The 20,403-nt window shown below is 52.0% G+C and overlaps 1 protein-coding gene across 6 annotated transcripts in view; it reads right to left on the minus strand.

Moving 5' to 3' along the window:
• Window positions 1-20,131, minus strand: part of LOC101023877 — a 30,842-nt gene extending 10,711 nt beyond the window's left edge. For 4 of the 6 annotated variants that reach the window (XM_031668357.1, XM_031668361.1, XM_031668356.1 and 1 more), the window contains exons 1-3: window positions 9,120-20,131; window positions 531-703; window positions 253-317 (exon numbers count right to left, since the gene is read on the minus strand). In XM_031668357.1, coding sequence (XP_031524217.1) covers window positions 596-703; window positions 9,120-9,923 — 912 coding nt within the window. In that variant the 5' untranslated portion in view covers window positions 9,924-20,131 and the 3' untranslated portion in view covers window positions 253-317; window positions 531-595. The remainder of the gene's footprint in view (window positions 1-252; window positions 318-530; window positions 704-9,119) is intronic. The other 2 variants (XM_031668360.1, XM_031668359.1) reach the window with 1 other exon arrangement.
• Between the last annotated feature and the right edge of the window lie 272 nt (window positions 20,132-20,403).

The following is a 20,403-nucleotide window of genomic DNA, read 5'->3' on the forward strand; positions in this document are numbered from 1 at the left end:
TCCTCCAGCCTCAGCCTCCCGAATAGCTGCGACTGCAGGTGTGCCATCATACCTAATATTTTCCCTTTTTAAATTGTCCTTCCCAAACTGGGTTATTTTCTCCCTGAATGTAGAAAAAAAATAACAGTATTCTAAAACCTAAATCTACCTTGGACCATCCATCTACAGCCACAGAAATACATCTTTCCAGCAGCTGGAAAGAACTGCAAACACACATGCGCAGCCCAATGCCCATGTCAGGAAGGGACCCACCTTTGGACTCTTGCCACCGGGGCTTCTGCTTCTCTTTTTGCTGTCTTCTGACTCCAGAGCATGTCCTGGATGGGGACAGAGGAACATGAGAGGGAAACTAGAACTGGAAATTGGTCAACTGCACACCCGGCCTCTCCAGCACTGGACTCGGCATATGCTCTGCCTTGGAAGAAGCATCTCCTGGGCAGCCTCATAACTGAAGCACATGCTGTCCACTGGCCGCCATATTCAAACCCAAGGCCAGATTCTGTGCATGCAGTATTCATCCAGCAAATCACCTCCAGGACACCCAGGCAACGGAAGCCAAAGGGTGTGGACGCCACCCAGCGTAGGGAAGGCCTACTCATTGCCAGCATCCGGACATCCATTGGTCCCGTTGCTCACTGTCACAGAAGTCGGAGCACACCACGTCTTCCTGGGAAATCACCATCACCAATCTCTCTGGGGTTTCCTAAGGAAGGAAAGGTTGGAAGCTTCAGAAGCAGAGCACAGCACTGCTCTGTGTCTCGCCACCTGCTTCTCACCTGGCCACAGAGGAAAGCCTGTTCCATGTGTGCCCATCCTGCCCACCAGCAGCAGCTGCTGAGGGTGCACACTTCCCCTGAAAACGTTTCTGGTGGCTAAGGACCTGAGGTTCTATTTAAAGATACAGAACCACCTTCTATACAGCCAGAAGTGGCAGAGTCCCTCTTATATCCTTGACAAATGCTATGTAATTTCTGAGAGCTTTATCTTACTAACCTACACACACCAACGTCAACAAAACTGCTAAAATAGCAATAATAATAAGATGAAACTTATTGCCCTTCCCATTCCTGGAAGGCAAGAAAGAATGACAGAGGCTGCAATTTGGGCTTTAGGGCTAGTGAATTCATTTGCAGGACTAGGCCCAACCCAGGGGCTGTGAGAATTACTCCCCAAAACCTCAGCTGTATGAAGAGAGGCAGCTGGGTATCCCCCATTGCTAACTTATATACAGGCTCACCTGCCAAAAACTGTACTCAGGATCCAACCTGGGTGCAGGGTAGCATGAGAACCAAGGTAAAATTCTAGCCTTGGTGCTCTGAACAGCATCTGATTTCTTCTGAGGAAGAGAAACCCACACGAATTCATCAAGATGTAATTTATTGTTTGATTACATTTAAGATGTTTCCTACCAATCTCACAAGTAAATCTCGATAGATTACTGCTATTTTGATTTATAAAATCAAACTGCCTTTTAGTCTGGGTGTGGTGGCTCATGCTGTAATCTTTTTTTTTTTTTTTGGTGAGACAGAGATTTATTCTTGTTGCCCAGGCACGATCTCGGCTCATCGCATCCTCTGCCTCCCAGGTTTAAGCAATTCTCCTGCCTCAGCCTCCCGAGTAGCTGGGATTACAGGCATGTGCCACCACGCCGGCTAATTTTGTACTTTTAGTAGAGACGGGGTTTCTCCATGTTGCCCAGGCTGATCTTGAACTCCTGACCTCAGGTGATCCACCTGCCTCTGCCTTCCAAAGTGTTGGGATTACAGGCGTGAGCCACTGTGCCTGGCTCATGCTATAATCTCAACACTTTGGGAGGCCCAGGTGGGAGGATCGCTTGATGCCAGGAGTTTGAGACCAGCCTAGGCAACAAAGAAAGACCCTGTCTCTACAAAATAAATTTTTTTTAATTTTATAAAATAAATATAAAAGTCTGGGTGTGGTGGCACATGCCTGTAGTCCCAGTTACTCTGGAGGCTGAGGCAGAATTGCTTGAGCCAGTTCGAGGTTATAGTGAGCTATGATCAGGCCATTGCACTACAGCGTGGCCGACACAGCAAGACCTTGTCTCAAAAAAAAAAAAAAAAAAAAAAAAAAAGGTGTTTTTAAAATGAAGAAAGGGTAACTGAAATGTCACAATTCTATACAGAAACAATGGAATCTAGAGAATTACAGTTCTAGCTGAGGCTAAACGACAGCTTAAGGTCATCACAGGCAAAGCATGACATGGCCTCTGACGCTGTTCTCCCAGGCTCTTGGGACATGGAGAGGGGCAGGAAAGTCAATAAGCCACAAACTGATGATAACTGTCAGACCCGGAGTGCCTGCTAATCTAGCACACCACCCCTGCTAGCCTGGCCTTCCAGCTCTAAACGGATATATGCCTTTCCACATCACACAAGCTAAAGTGCTGGGCCAGGGACTGTGGTTTCCTTCTCTGTATCCCCAGGGCCTTGCCCAGAGGCTGACACATAATGTGTGGTCAATAGACACTGAATGAATAAATGAGTGTGGTAAGAAAAAATACAGTGTGGCATGGGAAGACTTCCAATTTCAGAGCCCCGTAGTTCCCTTGCAAAGTGGGAAATGGCTCCACAGCACAGCCCTGGGGCTGCTGACGTCCAGGCCAGGTACCATAAGAGATGAGTGGCACAGGGTGGGTGTGGCTGCTTAGCTCAGGTTGGCCTGGGCAGCACAAGGCCTGATAGCCTCCAATACCCACCAGTCTTGCACATGGTGACCAAACCAATTCTCTTAGCCTGCTCCCTACCTCGTCATTCTTATCCTCCACCATCTGACCTGACCTACATCCAAATCTCAGGCCCAGGCCAGCAGGAATCCTCCTCCCACTTCATCTCCACAAAAAAAGGCCCTAGTTGAAGAGTTCTCCCCATTGGCAGGGATGCCGTCTTGCCCTCTCCACAGCCTAGAAGACCTGTTTGGGCACAGCAAGGCCTCTCCACCCCAATCTAATTCCTCTTCTCTTAACTCCCAAGGACAGAGACAAAACATCAAAACACTCTGCTCCTTGGATGTGTGCCGCCTTAGGCTGGTAATAGCTAGTTTCTCTGCTCCTAGAGGTCAGGAGTTCTCCCTGCACTGCAGAGCTTATGGCTGGTCTATAAACACCACAGCTTATTGTAGAGTGACTAACAGAGAGCTGACCCTGGTCCCTTGCTGGCCAGGGAAGGTGGCCTTCACTCGTGACAGACCAGCAAGACGGGGGATGCATCTTGAGTGTCACAAGGTAAGTATTACTATTCCCAATTTTGCAGATGGGAAAACTGGCTCAGACGAAGAGGGGAAGGAGTGTCCTGTGGGCTCTGAATTAGATCAGACCAACCCCTCCACCTGGATACCCACTGGGCCACACTGCCTCTGCCTCACACCACCATGGTCTCAGAGTCTGTCACCCACAGTAGAAGAGAGAACAGTGAACTCGATACTGGGTAAAAGCAGCTGCACATTCAAAGGGAAGGGTAGCTATAAACTTGAGACTTGTTTCTTTACTCCCCTTTTCCCCAGCACTCATCAAGGAGGTAACATGCCTTCAGAGGCATCTGCCACCTCTCCTAACCTAAGGAGACAGTAGGAGCTATGGTGCAGAACTGGGCAGATAGGAGGAAGGCTTGACATTGTCTACTTAAGGACAAGATGAGATGGGACAGAGGATGTGGGCCCCCTTCCCTCCTCCAGAAGACCATGGGTGCTACATCAGGGGGATACAACATTGCAAAAAGCAAAAGGCCAGCCTCATCCTGAGCAGCCACAGTCCCTTGGCACTGTGGGCAGGCTGGTAGGCTTGGGCCAACCCCGTAATTTTACAGACTGAGGCACAGCAGGGATATGGAACACACAATTAGGAGATAAATCCGGACTGGGTGGTATGCTGCTCACCCCTCTAGCACTGCACCAAGGCTCCCAGGGGCCCAGCATAGAGCCCTCCCATCTTGATTCTCCAGGTGTACTGCCAGCCCCAAGCAGGAGACACTGCAGAGGCATCCTTTGGCAACCCAAATGAACCCAAGCTGCTTCCCAAAGCCCAGGCTGATTCTTTGGGAGACAAGGACTCACTGGGGGCTGATAGTCCCTCCTATGCAAGGGCTGTAGCCCCTGTAACACACCCCATGCAGTCACCCAAATGGCATTTGGCTTAGAAAAGAAGGGAAAATCCATGGTCCAATTTACTACTCTTTTTTCTCCCGAAGAGACAGCCCTCAAAGGAGATACAATATACAAAGCATTAGCACAGAACCTGGCACAGAGTAAGTGCTCAGTAAATGGTTCCTGTCCCCATCATCATGACTCATTATGACTTCCTCGATGCCCATTTCTCACCTCCCAGGTTCATGTGAGGAGCCTTCTTTTTATAAATTCAAAGCTTACTGGAGCTGGAAGGCCCTTAACCCAGTCCAGGGTTTCCAGGGCAGGAAACTAGAGTTTCTGAGGGGGAAAGGGGGCTGGAGGCAAGCCCAGACCCACAGCCAGGGGTCCTCCAAGGGGAGAAAGCTAACTGAGGCCTCGCTGCCCTTTGACAGCAGTATGAGCCCAGCACCTCCCCGGAAAATCTCTCTGAGGCCCTGAAGCTTGGCAGGGAGCCAGGGCAGGAGGCCTCTCCAAGAAGACGCTGGCTCTGAGCCAAGATGCATCCCAGAAGCTCCAGCTCAGGGAGAGCAGCAGAGGCTGAGGGGAGGAGGGGCAGCCAGGAGAGGGGTGACAAGGAGCCCTCGGGCCAAAGGAAACAAACCTGCTGAAAGTGGGTTTGGCACGAACCTGGGATGCATGGCTGCCTTCCTGTGCCCTGTGGTTTCTGCACATCTGGGAGACTATGAAATCACTGCTAGGGACGGGGGAAGGAGGACAACCCTCCTGTTATCTACAGCTGTGCCCATTCAAACTCCACTGGGGCACTGCTAAACCTTCATCCAAAGATTCTTCTGGGGTTTACCTATTGGCTGCCTTGTCCCCACCTTAAATGCTGAAAAATACAATGTTGTCTACAGATTCAAGCCACGACTTCGGCCTCCAAGGACTGAGGGGTAATCCCCATTTAAAGGGCTGTACTAGGCACTCCTAAAAGCCCCTTAAGGCACGAGGTTCTCTATGTGCCTCCTCTCTAGCTTTTCCATGGACCTCTATGCACAGAGCCCTGTGTGGCCACAAGCCTCCTGGGGGAGATCAGGATTAGTTACTAAGCACTGGGGATGGAAGTTCCAAGTATAATTTTAAATGTTTCCGAAGCTTCATTAAAATGTAAGAATGAACATGTCGTTTTAACAATATATTGTACTTAACCCAACATTATCATTTCAACATGCCACGTTGACCACATTTCATGAGATCAACAGCATGGGTGTCTAGTGGTTATACAGGACAACAGCAACCTCTCCCCATTTTCAGATGAGGATGAGAATGTGGTCCAAGTATCTAAGAAAAGGGCAAGAGGATAGAAAGGGAAGTCCCAGCTGTGCCCATCAGCCTTTCTCTTCAGCTTCCAAATACACAGTCATGGCCTATGAAATAGATAATTTTATGATCAATCAAATTCAGGGAGACTGCAACATAAACCTATTTTGAAGCAGACAACCCAGAGAGGAGCAGAAATGAATATACTTGACATTACAAGGCTAAGGAACAAAGACCAACAGGAAGACACAAGAGGGAGGCTCTGGAAGACCTCTGCATTAGATGCCAGTCTTGCTAAGGACCTCTGTTTGTACAATCTCTGCTCAGGGCTACCTGGCTCCTATGGGGTATAAATACTCCAGCACTGGGTCTGGTGAATTTTCTACCATGTATCCCTGTAGGAACTACCCACAAAAGCTCCTCTCTGCTTTAGAAGGCAAGAACAAGTCGTGCATTTACCCAGTGCTTCTAGTCTTCTTACTCCGAGTCGCCATGCCAACACACAGTCATAATTACCGAGGAACGCGTCAATAGTGGCAGCATTGACAAAGACACTATATCAGGGCCTGTAAGCTAAGCAAGGTCAGGCTCCTCGAAGCCCCCCAGCTTCCTGCCCACTTCCTTTATTCCACTCTGATCCATTTCTTTCTCTTCATTCTTTCTCTCCCACCCAGATGGTCTCTGATTATATTTTCTCTGTAGAGAAAGGAACTACAGCTCAGCATATAAAACACTTTTATAGCAATTGGGAGACAGGTTCTCCTTGGAGTCCTGATTTTAACTTGTGGGAAAAGTCCCTTTAACATCCAGGCCTCAGTTATTTTGCCGTGAATGGGGAGAATATTTTGGATATTGCCTATTCAGCAGATGGGTGGCTGCATTTAATTCGCCTTCTAAATTCAGGGCTGATTTGTGTTATCTAGTCAACTCTAAGATCATCTTTCTGATCTGCACCAGAGGTACCAGAAGCTCAGGGAAACAAAAGACGGTTCAGATCAGAGAGGGAGCTGGTTTTAACACCTCAAGAACAGCAGGGCTTGTATTTCTCCCCAGGAAAGGCAAAAATCTCAAAAAAGGAGCCAGGAGCAGCTGAATGGTGGGCTCTATCAGATTATAAAAAGACAAGTGGGATGGATGAGAACTATCAGGCTAAATGACAAGCATCCTGAGGCCCCCAGTGAAACAGGACATGCACCCATTTAAAATGAGAGGTCAGAAAAAGGCGGCAGACAGCCATCACCAGAGCCCTACGCAAGAGCGCCCCAATTTCAGAACACCCAGTGCACCAACATCTGAACTTACAAAGGAGATAAATTGGAGGTTGATGATTAGCATCACAAAATGATTATTCCCTTTGTAAAAGGCTTCACTGCAGGACTGCTTTAAATAGTGCATTTAAACCATGATCTGATTTGCTAAATTCGATTTATACACATCTACTGCCTAAGCTGGCGTGCGGCTGTATTTACATGTCTTCCCTTGGCACAGAGGAGGGGAGAAGCCAGCCATTATTTGGGGCCTTTAATCCTTGTAGACAGTAACTAATCTGGGGAGCTGAACCCTGTTTTTCTTCCACAGCTGGGGCTTTAGCTGCAAACCAGCCCTAGTTACCTACTCTGCTTTGTTCATGCAGATTCTACCCAAAGACGACAGAATTTGGCCAGGATCTGTTGGAGCCTTTCTGCCAATAGGGACTCCCATCAAGAAGCACAACCCTTCCCACACCCAGGGGTGACACTTTTCCAGCCTAGAATTCCAGAGAATCTGGTCTGTTGCAGGTCACTAAATTTATTCAGCACCTACAGTTATCATGCCAGGGATTCAAATGCTACCTTTTGGGAGCCATGGAAATTTACTAATCTAAGCCACATTCTGTGATTTGTACTTAAGCCGTGGGAATCAAACCTGAGCAAGTACAGAAAGGCTGTCTCTCCACCCAAAGAGGACAAAAAAAATGAGTCGGCCAGGTCTCATGGCCACTGTGCTGGTGGGGAAACCTCCCTTGGTTCACCTAAAGGGACTTGCAGGTGTTACTGACAACATAGTCCCCCAAGAGACAAATGACCCTTTCCTATAAGGTCCAATAATGTGATGGGGCAGAATAGGATGACTGCCAAAAGGGAAAACATACTACCCACCTCGTACCACTTGCCAGGAGAGAGACCTAGGGAATTAAGGATCAGGAACCTAACATTAAAAAAATAAAGGCCCCCTAGAAAACTGAAGTCAGGGACTTCCCCTCTACCACCACCCCCCCATCCCCTCATTATCAGAGGTTTTAGCCCCACTCAATTATCAAATATTTAGAGACACCCACAATGATGAGTCCAGCCCAGCACTAGGAACTGGGAGAAAAGAAAGGAACAAGGAAGCATCCAGGTCTGAGCAATTTATAGTGAGGAATGGAGTCGCTAGACCACAATTAAACTGTCTCCAAGTTGAGAAGCCCACTAAAGCCTGCTCATGAGAGGATGGGACCTGGACTGGGAGTCAGGACCCCTGGGTCTCAGTCCTCACTGTACTAGCTAATTTTGTGACCTTGGTGAAAATCACGTAACCTCTCTGGACCTGGTTCCTCATCAGTGACATGAGCAGTTGACCTACATAACCACTAAGCTTTACATTTTCTATAAGCCTCATGCAGGAAAAACGTTCATCTCTCTAAAATCCTGATGAGTTTCATTTTAAAAACAAGGTTATCACCATCATGTTTTCTTTTCGTGGCTGCCAGGAAGCTCAGAATAATCACATTATTCAGTCACACAATCTGAGGCCAGGGCTTTAGACTGGGAGGTTGGGGGATGACAGGAGAGCCCTCACTTGTGAGGCAGGGCTGTGTGGGGATGGGGACTTGGATTCAGGAGAGGCTTGGTGCTTATTTGAAAGATGAAACCACAACGGTGATGAATCCCTGTGTTCCTATGTACGTGCAGAGAGACAGGTTGGGAACGCAGGCCTTGGGGCAGATAGCCCCGAATCCACAACCGGCTCTACCACATCCTAGCTATAGCAAAAGACACAAATAGTGAATCATCACCCTATCTGTCAAGGTGAGGTCGAATTCTCTTGAAGCTGTTAGCAATAGCCCTGGCACAAAGCGGGACTCCAAAGACACAAACTAGTATTACTGAAGTTTCTTGGTCACTCTGCATATAAATGCACACATCTGGGATCTGCTTCAAGGCAGCGGTGGGTCAATGCGGACAGCTAGAAAAACAGTGATTGTGCTTAAATTATTCACGAGGGTAGGATAGGGGCAAAGGAGGCAGAAGAGCAGAAGCTCTGGCCCTTAGGCCTGGAGGTGGCAAGCTCAAACATGCAGCTCCAATGCCCGGCCCCCTTCATTCGCATCTGACCCGCAGCCTGCCCTGGGATGGTGTGAATGGAGCCTCCCGGCCGGTCCTCAAACCCAACCACACGGACCATGGAGGCCCTCGCCAGCTCCTGTCCGGGTCTCGAGGCCCACGGCTCCCTGGCCCGTGGCTATCCTTGCACTTGGGACCACACTCAGTCCCAGGAGGGCGGCTCGCCAGGTCAGGCTTCGCGGTTCCAAGAAAACGCGGGCGTTAGCCACGCACCTAGCACTCCTCGAAAACAATCAAAGAGCTCGAAGTGCTCTCGGTTGCAGACTCCAAAATAACCCCATTGTTCCCCACGCGGGGAAGGCTGTTTCCGCCCCTGCCCGGGGCGGGCAGCCCAGTGAGGAGGGCTCTTACCAGACGCCTTTCTCCCCAGCAGCCACGACACGCACAGCCGGGCTCGGCGGCTGCGGCTCCGGGGACCGGGCAGCCGCGACGGAGGGTCCGGCTGGCTGTGGGCAGGAAGACGGCAGCCAGTCGCTCCTCTAGGCCTCGGGGTAATGAATAACGGGGCATCTGTCTGGGGCGAGCGGGCAGGGAGCGCTCGACGCGCGTTCCGCTTCCGTGGGCCGCGCGGCTGGACGAGTGCGAGGAGGGGATCGGCGGGCCCTTGGCGCGGTGACCTCCCGGGTGCCCACGCAGCCATCTTGCCGCCCCTCTTCGCGCTCTCAAAATGGCCTCCCGGGTCCGCGGCGCGGGCCGAGGGGAAACAGCCGCGGGCCTGCCGGCGTCCTTCCCTCCTGCCTCCCCAGCCCCGGGCAGCCAGTGGGCGCGCGCCCCCAGTGCCCGCACTCTGGGGCCTGCGACGACCTTCCCGGCCTGATGCCAGTTCTGGGCTGCGGGCGCTTCAGGTTGCGAAGGCCGTAGGCCCAGGCGGTGCCCTGGCATAGACAAGGTGTGAATGCTTGGAAAGGATTCTTTGCTTAGGCTCTTGCCGTACTGCGGCTTCCGAGTTTGTGCCTCTTTTTCCCGTTTCCCTAGCTCTGGGTGGGGAGCGCGGGTCCAGGCCCTGAGCTCCGCGGGGGCCGGCCTGGTCCTGCGCAGGCGGGAAGCAGCCACGCCACTCCCAGCTAAGGCTCTAGCAACCGAGCGCCTCAGGCTCCCGCGAACGCCGGGTGTCCAAGAAGCTGCCTCCGGTGCTAGAACCGCCAGAGCCGCCATTTACTTTGCGCCCACTGTGTGCTACACGCCGTGCTCTGCCAAATTATGTCATAGAGCACAACAAGCCAGCAGGTGTATGGTTAAAGCCATTTCACAGGTTGAGGGTGAGGGATGACATTGGATCCGGGCCTAGGGAGGAGGGGAGTAGTCTTGCTGGTGACCCAGGTAAAAACATAGGCGCACTACCAACCTGATCCTGGAATTTCCCAACCTCCCAACCCGCAGCCCACTCTCTGAGCCATCTGGGGCGGAGTGCGGGTGCGGGCAGCCAGCTCCTCCTCCCACTCCCTGGCTCTGGTCGCTCACCTCTCCTCCGGTGGGCCCTCCTACTAGTAAGTGCTGCTAACTGCTGGCGAGTTCGTGACTGCGAAGAGGGCGCTGATCGCAGGCAGAAACCGCGCCAAGGAGGGAGGCACCAGCAGGGGAGTAACTGTAAAACAGAGCCGAGATATCAGGCACCCCCCACGACCGCCCAGAAACATACCAGGCCTTCTTGAAGGTGCACTCAGGGTCGCCTAGCGTTGGCCTGGGGGCGGAGACACACGCGTCCTCAGGTCACAACCACAGCCTGGGGAGGTTGCTGGTCACTGGTGGCGCCTCAACCATGCCCTCCCAGGACGCAGGAGAGAAATCGGGTGGGGCACCGGCTAAGGGGATTGGGGGTCTCCGGCTGTTCCGTCTCACCCGGAGCTCCTTACCCGCCAGCTAGCCATGCTTCCAGCCACCTGCTTGGCTACCGCAGGGGCAGGCGAGGGCAGCGCCCCTCTGCCTGCTCAGAGCTGGAGTTCCGGAAATGGAGAACCATGAGGTTCTCACCTGCGACCCAGACAGCACATCGTGGAAAGCCTGCCCGAGACCACCTCGGGACAACCCTGGCTGCTCCGGACAGCGCCACTCGTGAATCCTGAGATTCGGAACCTTCCAGAGCTGGAACCCCAGGCCATTTTCCGCAGGCGCCAACTGTTAGAAATGTCATACCCCAAGCTAACGCGGGCCTCCCGGCAGCACCCCCTTGGCTCCCAGCCCCAGCCGTCTTGGCAATGCAAGTCAGTCCAGATCCTGCTCCCTTCAAATCTCTAAAGACATTTATGTGTCCCCCTCCCCAGGCAGCCAAGCTGGGAACTTTACACCCATGTGCAACCCCGCTCCACAAGCCGTTTTTTGGGGTGCCGATTCTCCCACTTCAGACCCAGTGTGTATGGCATGCCCTGGGGGAGGAAGGCAGCCCGTCATCCGTCCTTCAATGCGATTTGGGGTATCTATTGGGGTGTTCACTGTCTCCAGCAGGTGGAATTTCAAACTTCGGATCCAGACATTTATATGCATCCCTTGCCCCAGCCTGGAAAAAAGAGCTACCATTTGCTTAGTGCCCATTGTATGCCAGGCACTTTATTTGTATATTTTACTTAATTCTCACATAACCCTTGGAGGTATGGGTACTATTGTCCCGATTTCACCCAGAGATGCCTGTGACTTGTCAAGGATACAGAGTTGTAAAGTCCAAAGCATGCAAAAGAACTCTGTCCCACAGGCATGGGCATGTCTCCAGTCCCCAGCTGCTGCCCTTCTGGAATCTGGACTGCCAATTTATTAACCTGGTCCTGGATAGTCCTGGATCTTCCACCCTAGTGCCTCAAATCAGGAATTGTCACCTTCAGAGGCAGAATAGGCCACAGAGGGAAGCCAGTCCTCCTGCTCTCCCAATGACCAGTGATGGGGAATTTCTGCAGCCCTTCTGGACACCCCAGAAGCATTTCCACACCTCTTTAGCGTAGGTCCAGAACCTTGAGGGAATCTGGTGAAGTGTCACACTGTCCAACAATTCACTCCCAATTTTTAAAATCCTAGTCTACACTGTCAAAGAAGTGGGTGAACTCTCATCAGGATAATTCAAGCAGAAGAGAAGGAGATGCATTGTCAGGGAGGGCTTGGTATTTTTACACACAACCCCAGTGTAGACCTAAGGAGACTCAGGAGCTAAAGAAAGCATTTTGAGGAAACGCTCCTCTCTTGAGTTCCTTACAAGGGATTTCATCCCTTCGTTTCAATAGAGGAACTGATATTCAGGCAGGAAACCCTAGTTTTCCCAACCTCCATTCTGAGAGGTGCTTTTTCTTTAAATGACGTTAATGTGACGTTGTTTCTTCTTTTTCAATGAAACCTCTGTAAGAGACAACTTCCATTAAAGAAAAAATTATATCCATTGGGCCTGAAGTGAAAGGAATAAAAAGCAAAAGTGAAGGAAAAAAAAATAGGTTTTTTTTTTTGTTTTTTTGTTTTTTTTCCAGAAGAGGGCCAAGGACACAGCCCCTACCTGTAGGCTGCCTGAGATGGCAAAGATGGCAGCTGTAGTTGAGATGGGTGGGTACCATCAGACTTGGGAGACATCAGGACTAGGGGTAATGGAAAGGACAAGGGTCTGAAGCCACAGTCTCCAGAGGGCAGAGGAGAGAGATCTTTCATAAAACAAATTCAGGTCAATGATGTAAGTCCAGCCTACCCAGGAGGGTGCCCATGGTGCCCAAATCCCTTTCCAACTCCATCTTCCAACTCCATCTTCACCCCAATAAGACAGAGAAGGCCTGAGAAATACCACCCAGTGCAGTTCTGCAATACACAAAGAGCCAGGATTTGACCAGAGATAGAGGAAAGCAGCTCCACTCATAGTACCCCCTAATTCATGGAGGGCGGGGCAGGGGGGACAAAAACTAGGTTGCAAACTGAGGGGGGTTGGAACGGTGAGGCTGACCAGTGAGGGGCTCCAGTGTCTGTGCAGATGGAAGCTGAAAGGAAGTTCTAATTAGCACAAAGCCAGCACCTTCCATTAATAGCTCACCACTGCTCCTGGATGCCGCTGAAGGGAGCCAAGTTGGAACGTGTGAGGCTCACCTGTCCCCAGCTCATTAACAGACCTCGGGTGAGAACAGGGCTCTCCTGGAGGACGACCAGCCCACACCAGCTCCCCCAACCAAAAAAAAAAAAAATCTAATGACAGGTTTGACTTCCGGGCCCATCCAAGGGGACAGTGTTTAATACAAGTCCAGTGCTCCTGGACACATGCTCAACCAGGCCTCCCTGGACAGTGCTCCCTCCAGACTCGAAATAAATTCATTTTTAAAAGCCCTGGCATACATTCCATTTATATGAAACTCTGGATAGGTAAAACTAATCTATGGTAAGAGACATCGGAATGGGGACTGGCAGGGATTGACTGCTGAGAGGTAGGAGAGAAGTTTTTGGAATGAAGGAAATGAGGTTTATCTTGGGTGTTGGGTACATGGGTATAAATGCATTTGTCAGAACCCACAGAACTGTACACCTATGATCTGTTTCTAGATGTAAATTATACCTCTATTAATATAGGTACGTGTATATGTATGTGCATCTATATCACACACATATCCTTACAAAGGTCTCGGCCCCTTACTGTTTTCCCCATAGCCTGTGATCTCGTTGATGTGAAGGTTCACACCCTTTTCAAGGGTCACAGTGGAAAAAGAGGCCAGAGCAGATGGGGAAATGGGGCTGTGCACATCTCACAAACACGTGGCCAGGGCCGGGTGGGGAAGAGGAATGTCTGAATTGAATCAATTAGCTGCAGAAAACTTCAGAAAAGAAGTAAGGCCCTTTATAAAAACAAAGCCCACTCCTTAATCCCCAAAGGCAATCCTCTCCCCTACTCCCATGGCCATTCCTCAGTAAACAAAGAAATCCCTCCTTCCACATCCACACCTCAATATTCATTATGGGCTGATGTTAAAGGCTGCATTCCAGCCTCCCAGAGTGCCCTAATGACTGGAAACCCAAGGGCAGATGACTGAGGGCTCTCTCTCTCTCTGTCTCTCTCTCTCCCCCCACTCCATTCTCTCCCTATCTCCTCTGTCCATCCCATGGCAGTCTGTAGCAGTGTTCTTTCTTTGCTTTTCCCACTTTCTTTCTTCAAATTAGTGAATAAGCAAACCAAGCAAATCAAGGCAAAGACATCACTAACTCTACTTTGTTCATTTATTTTGACAAGTGCAGTTTAATTTTAATTATTTATGGTAATACTTCATAGTAGGCGAGTAAATGTGCCAGGGTATATTTGGTAACATTAATGAAGTCTGCCTAATAGGAACCTTCACTCCAGCAACCCGCCTGGAGAACTGCTTGCTGGAGAAGTGGGGTGAGACCATTGGTCTGTGGTAGGGTTTGCAATTTTTTGTGGGGGTGGGGAGATGGGGAACTTAATGGGTTTGAGGATTAGCGAAGGGAAAATTAACCCGATTCTAGAGAAGAAGCAAATACGTAAGCCCATAATCATGTGTCGATGTGGATTGTGTGTATTTAAACACCGAGAGAGCACACTTTGTGATAAGGAGGCCCAGGCGTGCACACATGCCACATACATATTTACACATGAATCTCAAATGTGCAAATCAGCAGAGGCCCAAAGAAATTAGGCTCTGGGCAATTAAAAATTGAAATAAAAATGGAAAATGTGATACACAGAGTTCTATATCTCTTCAAAGTGCCTTTCTCCTATTTATATGCGTCAAGTGGGCAAACACAGTGAAAAATCTGGATGATAATAAGAAAGGTAGGGGGTTTCTTCAGCCTGTGATCGCATAGGAATGCTCCCCTCAACACACAATGAACCATGAAACACTGGTCTCAGTCAATGCAACGTTGTTATTTTAAATGGGGCTGATGATTTATAGCACCCCACCCTGCCTTCAACCTTAACATAACTGATTGTTAATATAAGCATATGATTTGATATATAGACCATGTATACATATATATATGCACACATAGAATGGGTATATTACATATACGAATGTGCAATCATTTTGTCCAAACACATAGGTAACTGGTACACCTTAAGATATATGCTTCAAGCCATTTATATTAAAATTATCTATAATGATGATAGATTTAAGTCATAACATAATTAATACTGGACTTTTGAGAATAGAAATATTTGACTTTTTTTTTTTTTAAAGTACCAAGGGCTTCCTGTTTCTCATCTCTGCTTTGTTTGTCCATGCCCAGGGTAGTATAAGGACATTTCAAGAGACAGAAGTGGGTTATCGCCTTGAGACCAACTGCATACCTGCCTCAAGACAGAGTCCAGAATGGCCCCAGAATATAAAAGCCTGGGTTTAGTCCAGCTCCTGGGGCAAGAAATATTAAACCTGGCCATTGCTGGCTTCTTTTACTGGATGATCCCACTTAAGAAAATGGGGCCTCTCCACCACTAAGGTACGCCAAAGGAGGAGGCCCCTTTCTTGGCACAGCCACGTGTAGGAGAAGGTTAGGAATATATCCAACTGACTCTCGAGTACCTGACAGGCCATAAATGCAGGTGCTCCTGGAAGTGGCCTCACAACAGCTTCCTACCCTCTCCAACCAGAGGGCTGTCTTGGCTATGAGAGCAGGGTCATCAGCTGAAGGCACCTCGCTCCCAGCTTTCTTGCCTGGCCCCAAGCTCCTTGAACCCTTCTCCTTAAAGCCGTGGCCTGGCTCTGGCGTGGGAAAGGCGGTTTGGAGCTTTTCACAAATCCACTATCCCCTTGAACCAAAACCAATTAGCCTGGCCCAAGGTCCTGTCATTGAGGCCCTGGCCCTCTTTTCAAACCCCTGCAGCTCAATTGCGGTGAGGGGCTGGCCAGTGAATGCCGGGACCACTTAAAGTGGTGCTTAAGCCAGACCAGGCTTGAAGGAAGGAGCCAGAGCTTTAGGAGCTGTAGCGCCCCATTCTCAGAGCCACTGACCAAGGTTTTGTTCCAGCCACAGCCCCCACCCTGGCTCTATTTTTAAAAATCCTCCCCTCCTCTGCCAGCTGTCTGGAGAAGAGATGAAAAGCTGGCTCTAGGAAGCCACCAGACACCCAAACTTGGCTGCCCTGGACAGAAAGGACATCCTCAGGTTCTGAATCCTGCCCCCAAAGGTCTTGCACTCCCTGCTAAGGGAGAAGGAGCTGTAACACTGAAAGAGCACCCAGTGTGCACTCAAGGCTTTCCATGCATGAGCCTGCACAGCAGCCCATCCTCTGGATGCAAAAACTAAGACCTAGGGAAAGCGACTTGTCTAAAATCACAGCACTTAACAGCAAGAAAAATGAGGGGCAAGCGTCTGGAGGCTCCTGAACACCACTGTCTTTGTCAGAGAGACATAGAAGAGGATGAGAGACCAAGATAAGCCTTTATACCAGAGCTAGGTCCTGCGGGGGATGAGACGACTCGTGGAAGAGCCGCCCCAGAACGAGCCCAGGCCCCTACCCAGGCGCCTTCCACAACATCCATTTGTCCCCCGCCTGACCCAGCTGAACTGACTGTAGGCAAAATGGGGTGGGAATGGGGAGGAGGTGCCACGGCCTGCCTCCGTCCGCCCCTCCCCAGCACCTGTCCCCACCTTCCCTTCACACCCATCCAGGCGGAGTGAAGACTCGCCCTCTACGATGGGCAGCATCGCCAGGGCGCCCTAGCCGTCGCCATGGTGACGTGCATCCCACCCTAGGTCAGAGCTGATTGGTCACTCTATCCAGGCTGGTGGAGCGGGCAGCCAAAGTCAGGGCGGGATGGGGGAACTGGGGACAGCCAGCCACAACGTACACGACAGATGCCAAGGGGGAAGGAAGGCCACTAAAATGGCGCCGCGGCCTCCAAAGGCCGCTGCTGTGGGTGCGCATACGCGGGTTGGAGAAATCCCGGCGGTTCTCCACCGCGCGGCCTCGCCTGGGCCCTGGAGGGCGCATCCGTCCCGCCTGGGCTGTCCAGTGGCTCGAGGCCAAGCGCTCCTTGCCCAGCCCGGACCCGGGCGCCTGAGTCAGCGAACAGGCCGGCTCGCCCCAGCTGGCCGAGCCCGACCCGCCGCGCGCTCGGGCCAGGCGAGCGCGGCGCGGCGCGGCGGATTAGCCCTGAGCCCGAAGCCTCGAGGGCGCAGGGCGGGCGCGTTTGGGGTGTGAGGGCGGGGCGGGCGGCGGCCGCGCCTCTAATCCCGGCGCTGCGTGTGGGAGCGGCCGGATCAGGGAATTAGCGCTGTAACTTCGGATTAGTAACGCTCGCTAAATGAGTGCCTAATTCCGACCCTTCATGCTTTTCAGCGTCGCGGCTGGGTCCTAGGAGGCCTCCTGGCCAGGCTCCCTCCGCGCTCTGGTCCCATTTCCCGGGAGGTCGGGCCACAGCCAGCAGAGAACTCTCAGGCCTGTGGAGATCAGGTCTCAGGGCCGCGCCGCAGCCTCCTCTTGGCGGCGCATTTCATTGACCCGGGCAGAGGCCCATGCAGTCCCACCGCGTTCGGAGTTGGGAGTTCGTGGACCAGAGAAAAGGAAGCCCCGGATGCCTCGCCCACCACGGTGGCTGTCCCGATCGCTGCCCTGTCAGTGGCCTTCTGTGCGACCTTCCGCGAGCCACTGGGCCTTTTTACACCATTTCTAAGTGTAAAATGAAAGGAATGGGGTGAGGAGTATCCGAGATTCTCTGATTCTGGCTTCCAAGCTGCAGCAGATTCTCGGAATCTCCGACGCCTTTTTGGATGAAGAAAGAGTAGCACAAACTGGAGACAAAAATGAAGCCCAAACGTGGGGACCCAGTGGCCAGAGGAGGGTTGGGGAAGGCCTTCCTGGGGCACAGGAATGGAGGAGAGGAGGGGCTGAGAAGGCCCCAGACCCGTCCCGCTACTCCAGGTCCAGGCAGGCCTGAAGAAGTTGATGGGCCCAGGTACTAATTTTGAGTCTGTGCCTTGGGCTTTAAGTGTCCAAGGGGGATTCGAACATTGCTCTATTAGGGGCAGGCACTCGTACCAGGAGGCCGAAATGGGATGAGTTGGCCTCTGGCCTCTCTCCGAGGGCCATTTCGGGAACGTGTGGGATGGGCTCCTGGAGATTAGAACTGGCATGCTCATCGCCCTCCGCAGCCTTGCTGCCGCGATCTTTCTCTGAAGCGGGAGGTTTGCATCAACAGATTTTCGTAGAAAGCGGAAAAATGCCGCGTTGCCCTCTCGCACAGACTCCTCCTTCATTGGACCCTCAACTCGGGTTTCAGCCCAGCCCAGATGGTATGGGACAGTGGTGTTTAAAAACAACACTCATCTGAACTGCGTAGACACTGCTGGGAAGCTGCAAAGCCACCCTGGCAAGTGAAGGATTAGTTCTTGCAACACAGCAAAGGGGTAGGGGTGGTGGGAGGGGAAGATCGAAGCCTGGGGCCCGAGGTTTGCCCACACCCGCTGGCCGGTGAGGGAGGGAGGCAGGGAGTGCAGGGCAAGGGGGCAGGAAGCGCTGCTCCGGTTTCCTCCGAAATGAGGTCACCATCAGCACACAGGCTCCCAGGTGCGTTGGGAAGGGAGGGATGGCCCAAGGGATGCAGCCCATAGCCTCGTGAATCCCAAAACACTCTAGTCACCCTTCACCAGCCTCCTGTCAGAAAAAAAGGGAGACTGGCCTTTCAAAATGGAGGAGGGGTACAATGGGATTCAGAAAACCTTCTGTCGGTGATTATCTCTGAGGAGAACTGGGGACCGAAGTAGGAGGGCAGCTGACTTTCCCTGCCTGGTCTTTTGTTTGTATTTTTATTTAATTTTACTGTGAATGCTAACACACTCACAGGGTTCACAATTCCAAGGTATACAGTGAATTTCTCCCTCCACCGTCCACCTCAGCCACACAGTTCTTCTCCTCCGAGCCAAGGGGTTTTCCTTTTGTACTGTTTGAATTTTCACCATGTACACATATACCCTATTTTCAAAATACTTTTGTTAGGCAAAGAACAAAAAACGCTTGCAAGAGTGAAGATGGAAAAAATATTTCTATTTTTACAAGAGGGCTGGGCAAAGGCTGGGAGAAGAGGGGCCATGAAAATCACTGAGGGAGAGGCTCTGGGGAATGAAGTGAGCCAAGATGTACATAAGGTGGCCTGGGGTCCAGCTCTGCCTTCTGAGCTGTGTGACCCTTAGGGAGTCACTTCAGATCCCCAGATCTGTTTCCTCTCATGTAAAAGGGTGAGGGGATTGCGGTCAGGGCTGGGTGGTGCCAGTTCATTTCAGCCTGTCTATCACAGCACTCACATACCCATATACTTAGAAAGCCCCCCTACCAATCAGGGAGTCTGAGCCTACCTTTCTTCCTTTCTTCCCTGAAGCCGGGCAGTGTCCCTTCCTTGGTCTACAGCCACTGGTTGGGGAGCTTGGGAGGTTTCCCGAGCTGCAGGAGCCCTGAGCTTCAGGACAAGCCAAGGCATCAGGGTGAAAAGTGACCTGAAGGCAGATGAGAAACTCCAGAGGGACCCTAGCACTGTGTGGGGCCAGGACCCCCACGCACTGAGCAGGGGCAAACCCCACTGCCTGAGCCCAGTTAAGAGGGGCTGGGAGCCTGAGTGGCCGGGTGTGCTGCATTGGGTTGCCATGGGAACGAATTCAGATTTCCCCCAATTGCTTTTTTATTTGCTAGACATTGTAATACATCTTATGTCGTGACTTCTTGGGGCAGGGAGGAGGGGGAACTCTGGGAGCTTGCCTGCACCTTAAGCTTGCGGGAAGTTGGGGAGGCTCGGGCAGGAGCAGTCCAGTCGGGACTGGCATAGAGGTAGGGAAACTGAGCTCGGTTCCTCCCGCCTGCCGGCTCTTGGTTTGTATGCAGGGCAGGGCCGGCCCGTCGGGGAGGGAGGCCCCTGCCCTGGCCCCTTGCCATTGAGCGCACTCCCCGCCAGTTCTGCTCCGCTTCACGCTGCACACAGACCCCCCAACTGCACACAAAGGCAGCTGCCAGAGCCCGTGAAAAGTGATCAAATTATCAAGAACTTGACCTCACCGAGGGGCGAAGCTCCGGCAACCCCCCAGCCGTATGCTAATGGCGCTCAGGGGCTGACTCGTCGAATAATTCGATAAAGGCCGCATTGTTGGCGGCAGGGCAGCCCCCAGCCCACCCCATTCACTCCCTCCACCCACCCCCTACCGACCGCTGTCTCTCTCCCATCGCATTTGCATCCCAAAATCCCCGTCCGCGGCTCCGGGAGCGGATTGTTCCAGCCTGATTTATGGGGTGAAGGCGAAGGCTGGCGCTTTTCCCTTCCAGCGACCCCTCTGCAACCCCAACCCCCTCCCTCTCCCCGGCTCGCTCCACTTTGGGGTTCCTGCTCCGGCGTTGGGGGATAGGGGTGGGGTACCAGGAAAGAGGAGGACTGGGGGAAAGCTGGCACTGCAAGTGGCCCCAGAGAGAGAGCCGAGGTCAGGTACCTGGTCGGGGCGCGGCCGCTCCGTGGAGCTGGAGTCCGCTGGGCCGGCGCTGGGCTCCTCTCAGCTCCTCTCGGCTCCTCTGGCTCTTGCTGGCCGGGCCGGGGCGGTCGGCGGGGCGGGCGCTCGCACGCAGAAGTTGTGAGAGTCATTTCTACTTTCGGTTATCTAGCTTTATGACGGCTCTGTGGCACTCATACAGCTAGATAACCAAAGAGAGAAACGGGCCTCCCTTCGCCACTGCCGCTGCCGCGCCGTGGGCTCCACG

The sequence above is a fragment of the Papio anubis genome, chromosome 7 (genome assembly GCF_008728515.1).
Source record: "Papio anubis isolate 15944 chromosome 7, Panubis1.0, whole genome shotgun sequence".
Lineage (NCBI taxonomy): Eukaryota > Metazoa > Chordata > Mammalia > Primates > Cercopithecidae > Papio > Papio anubis.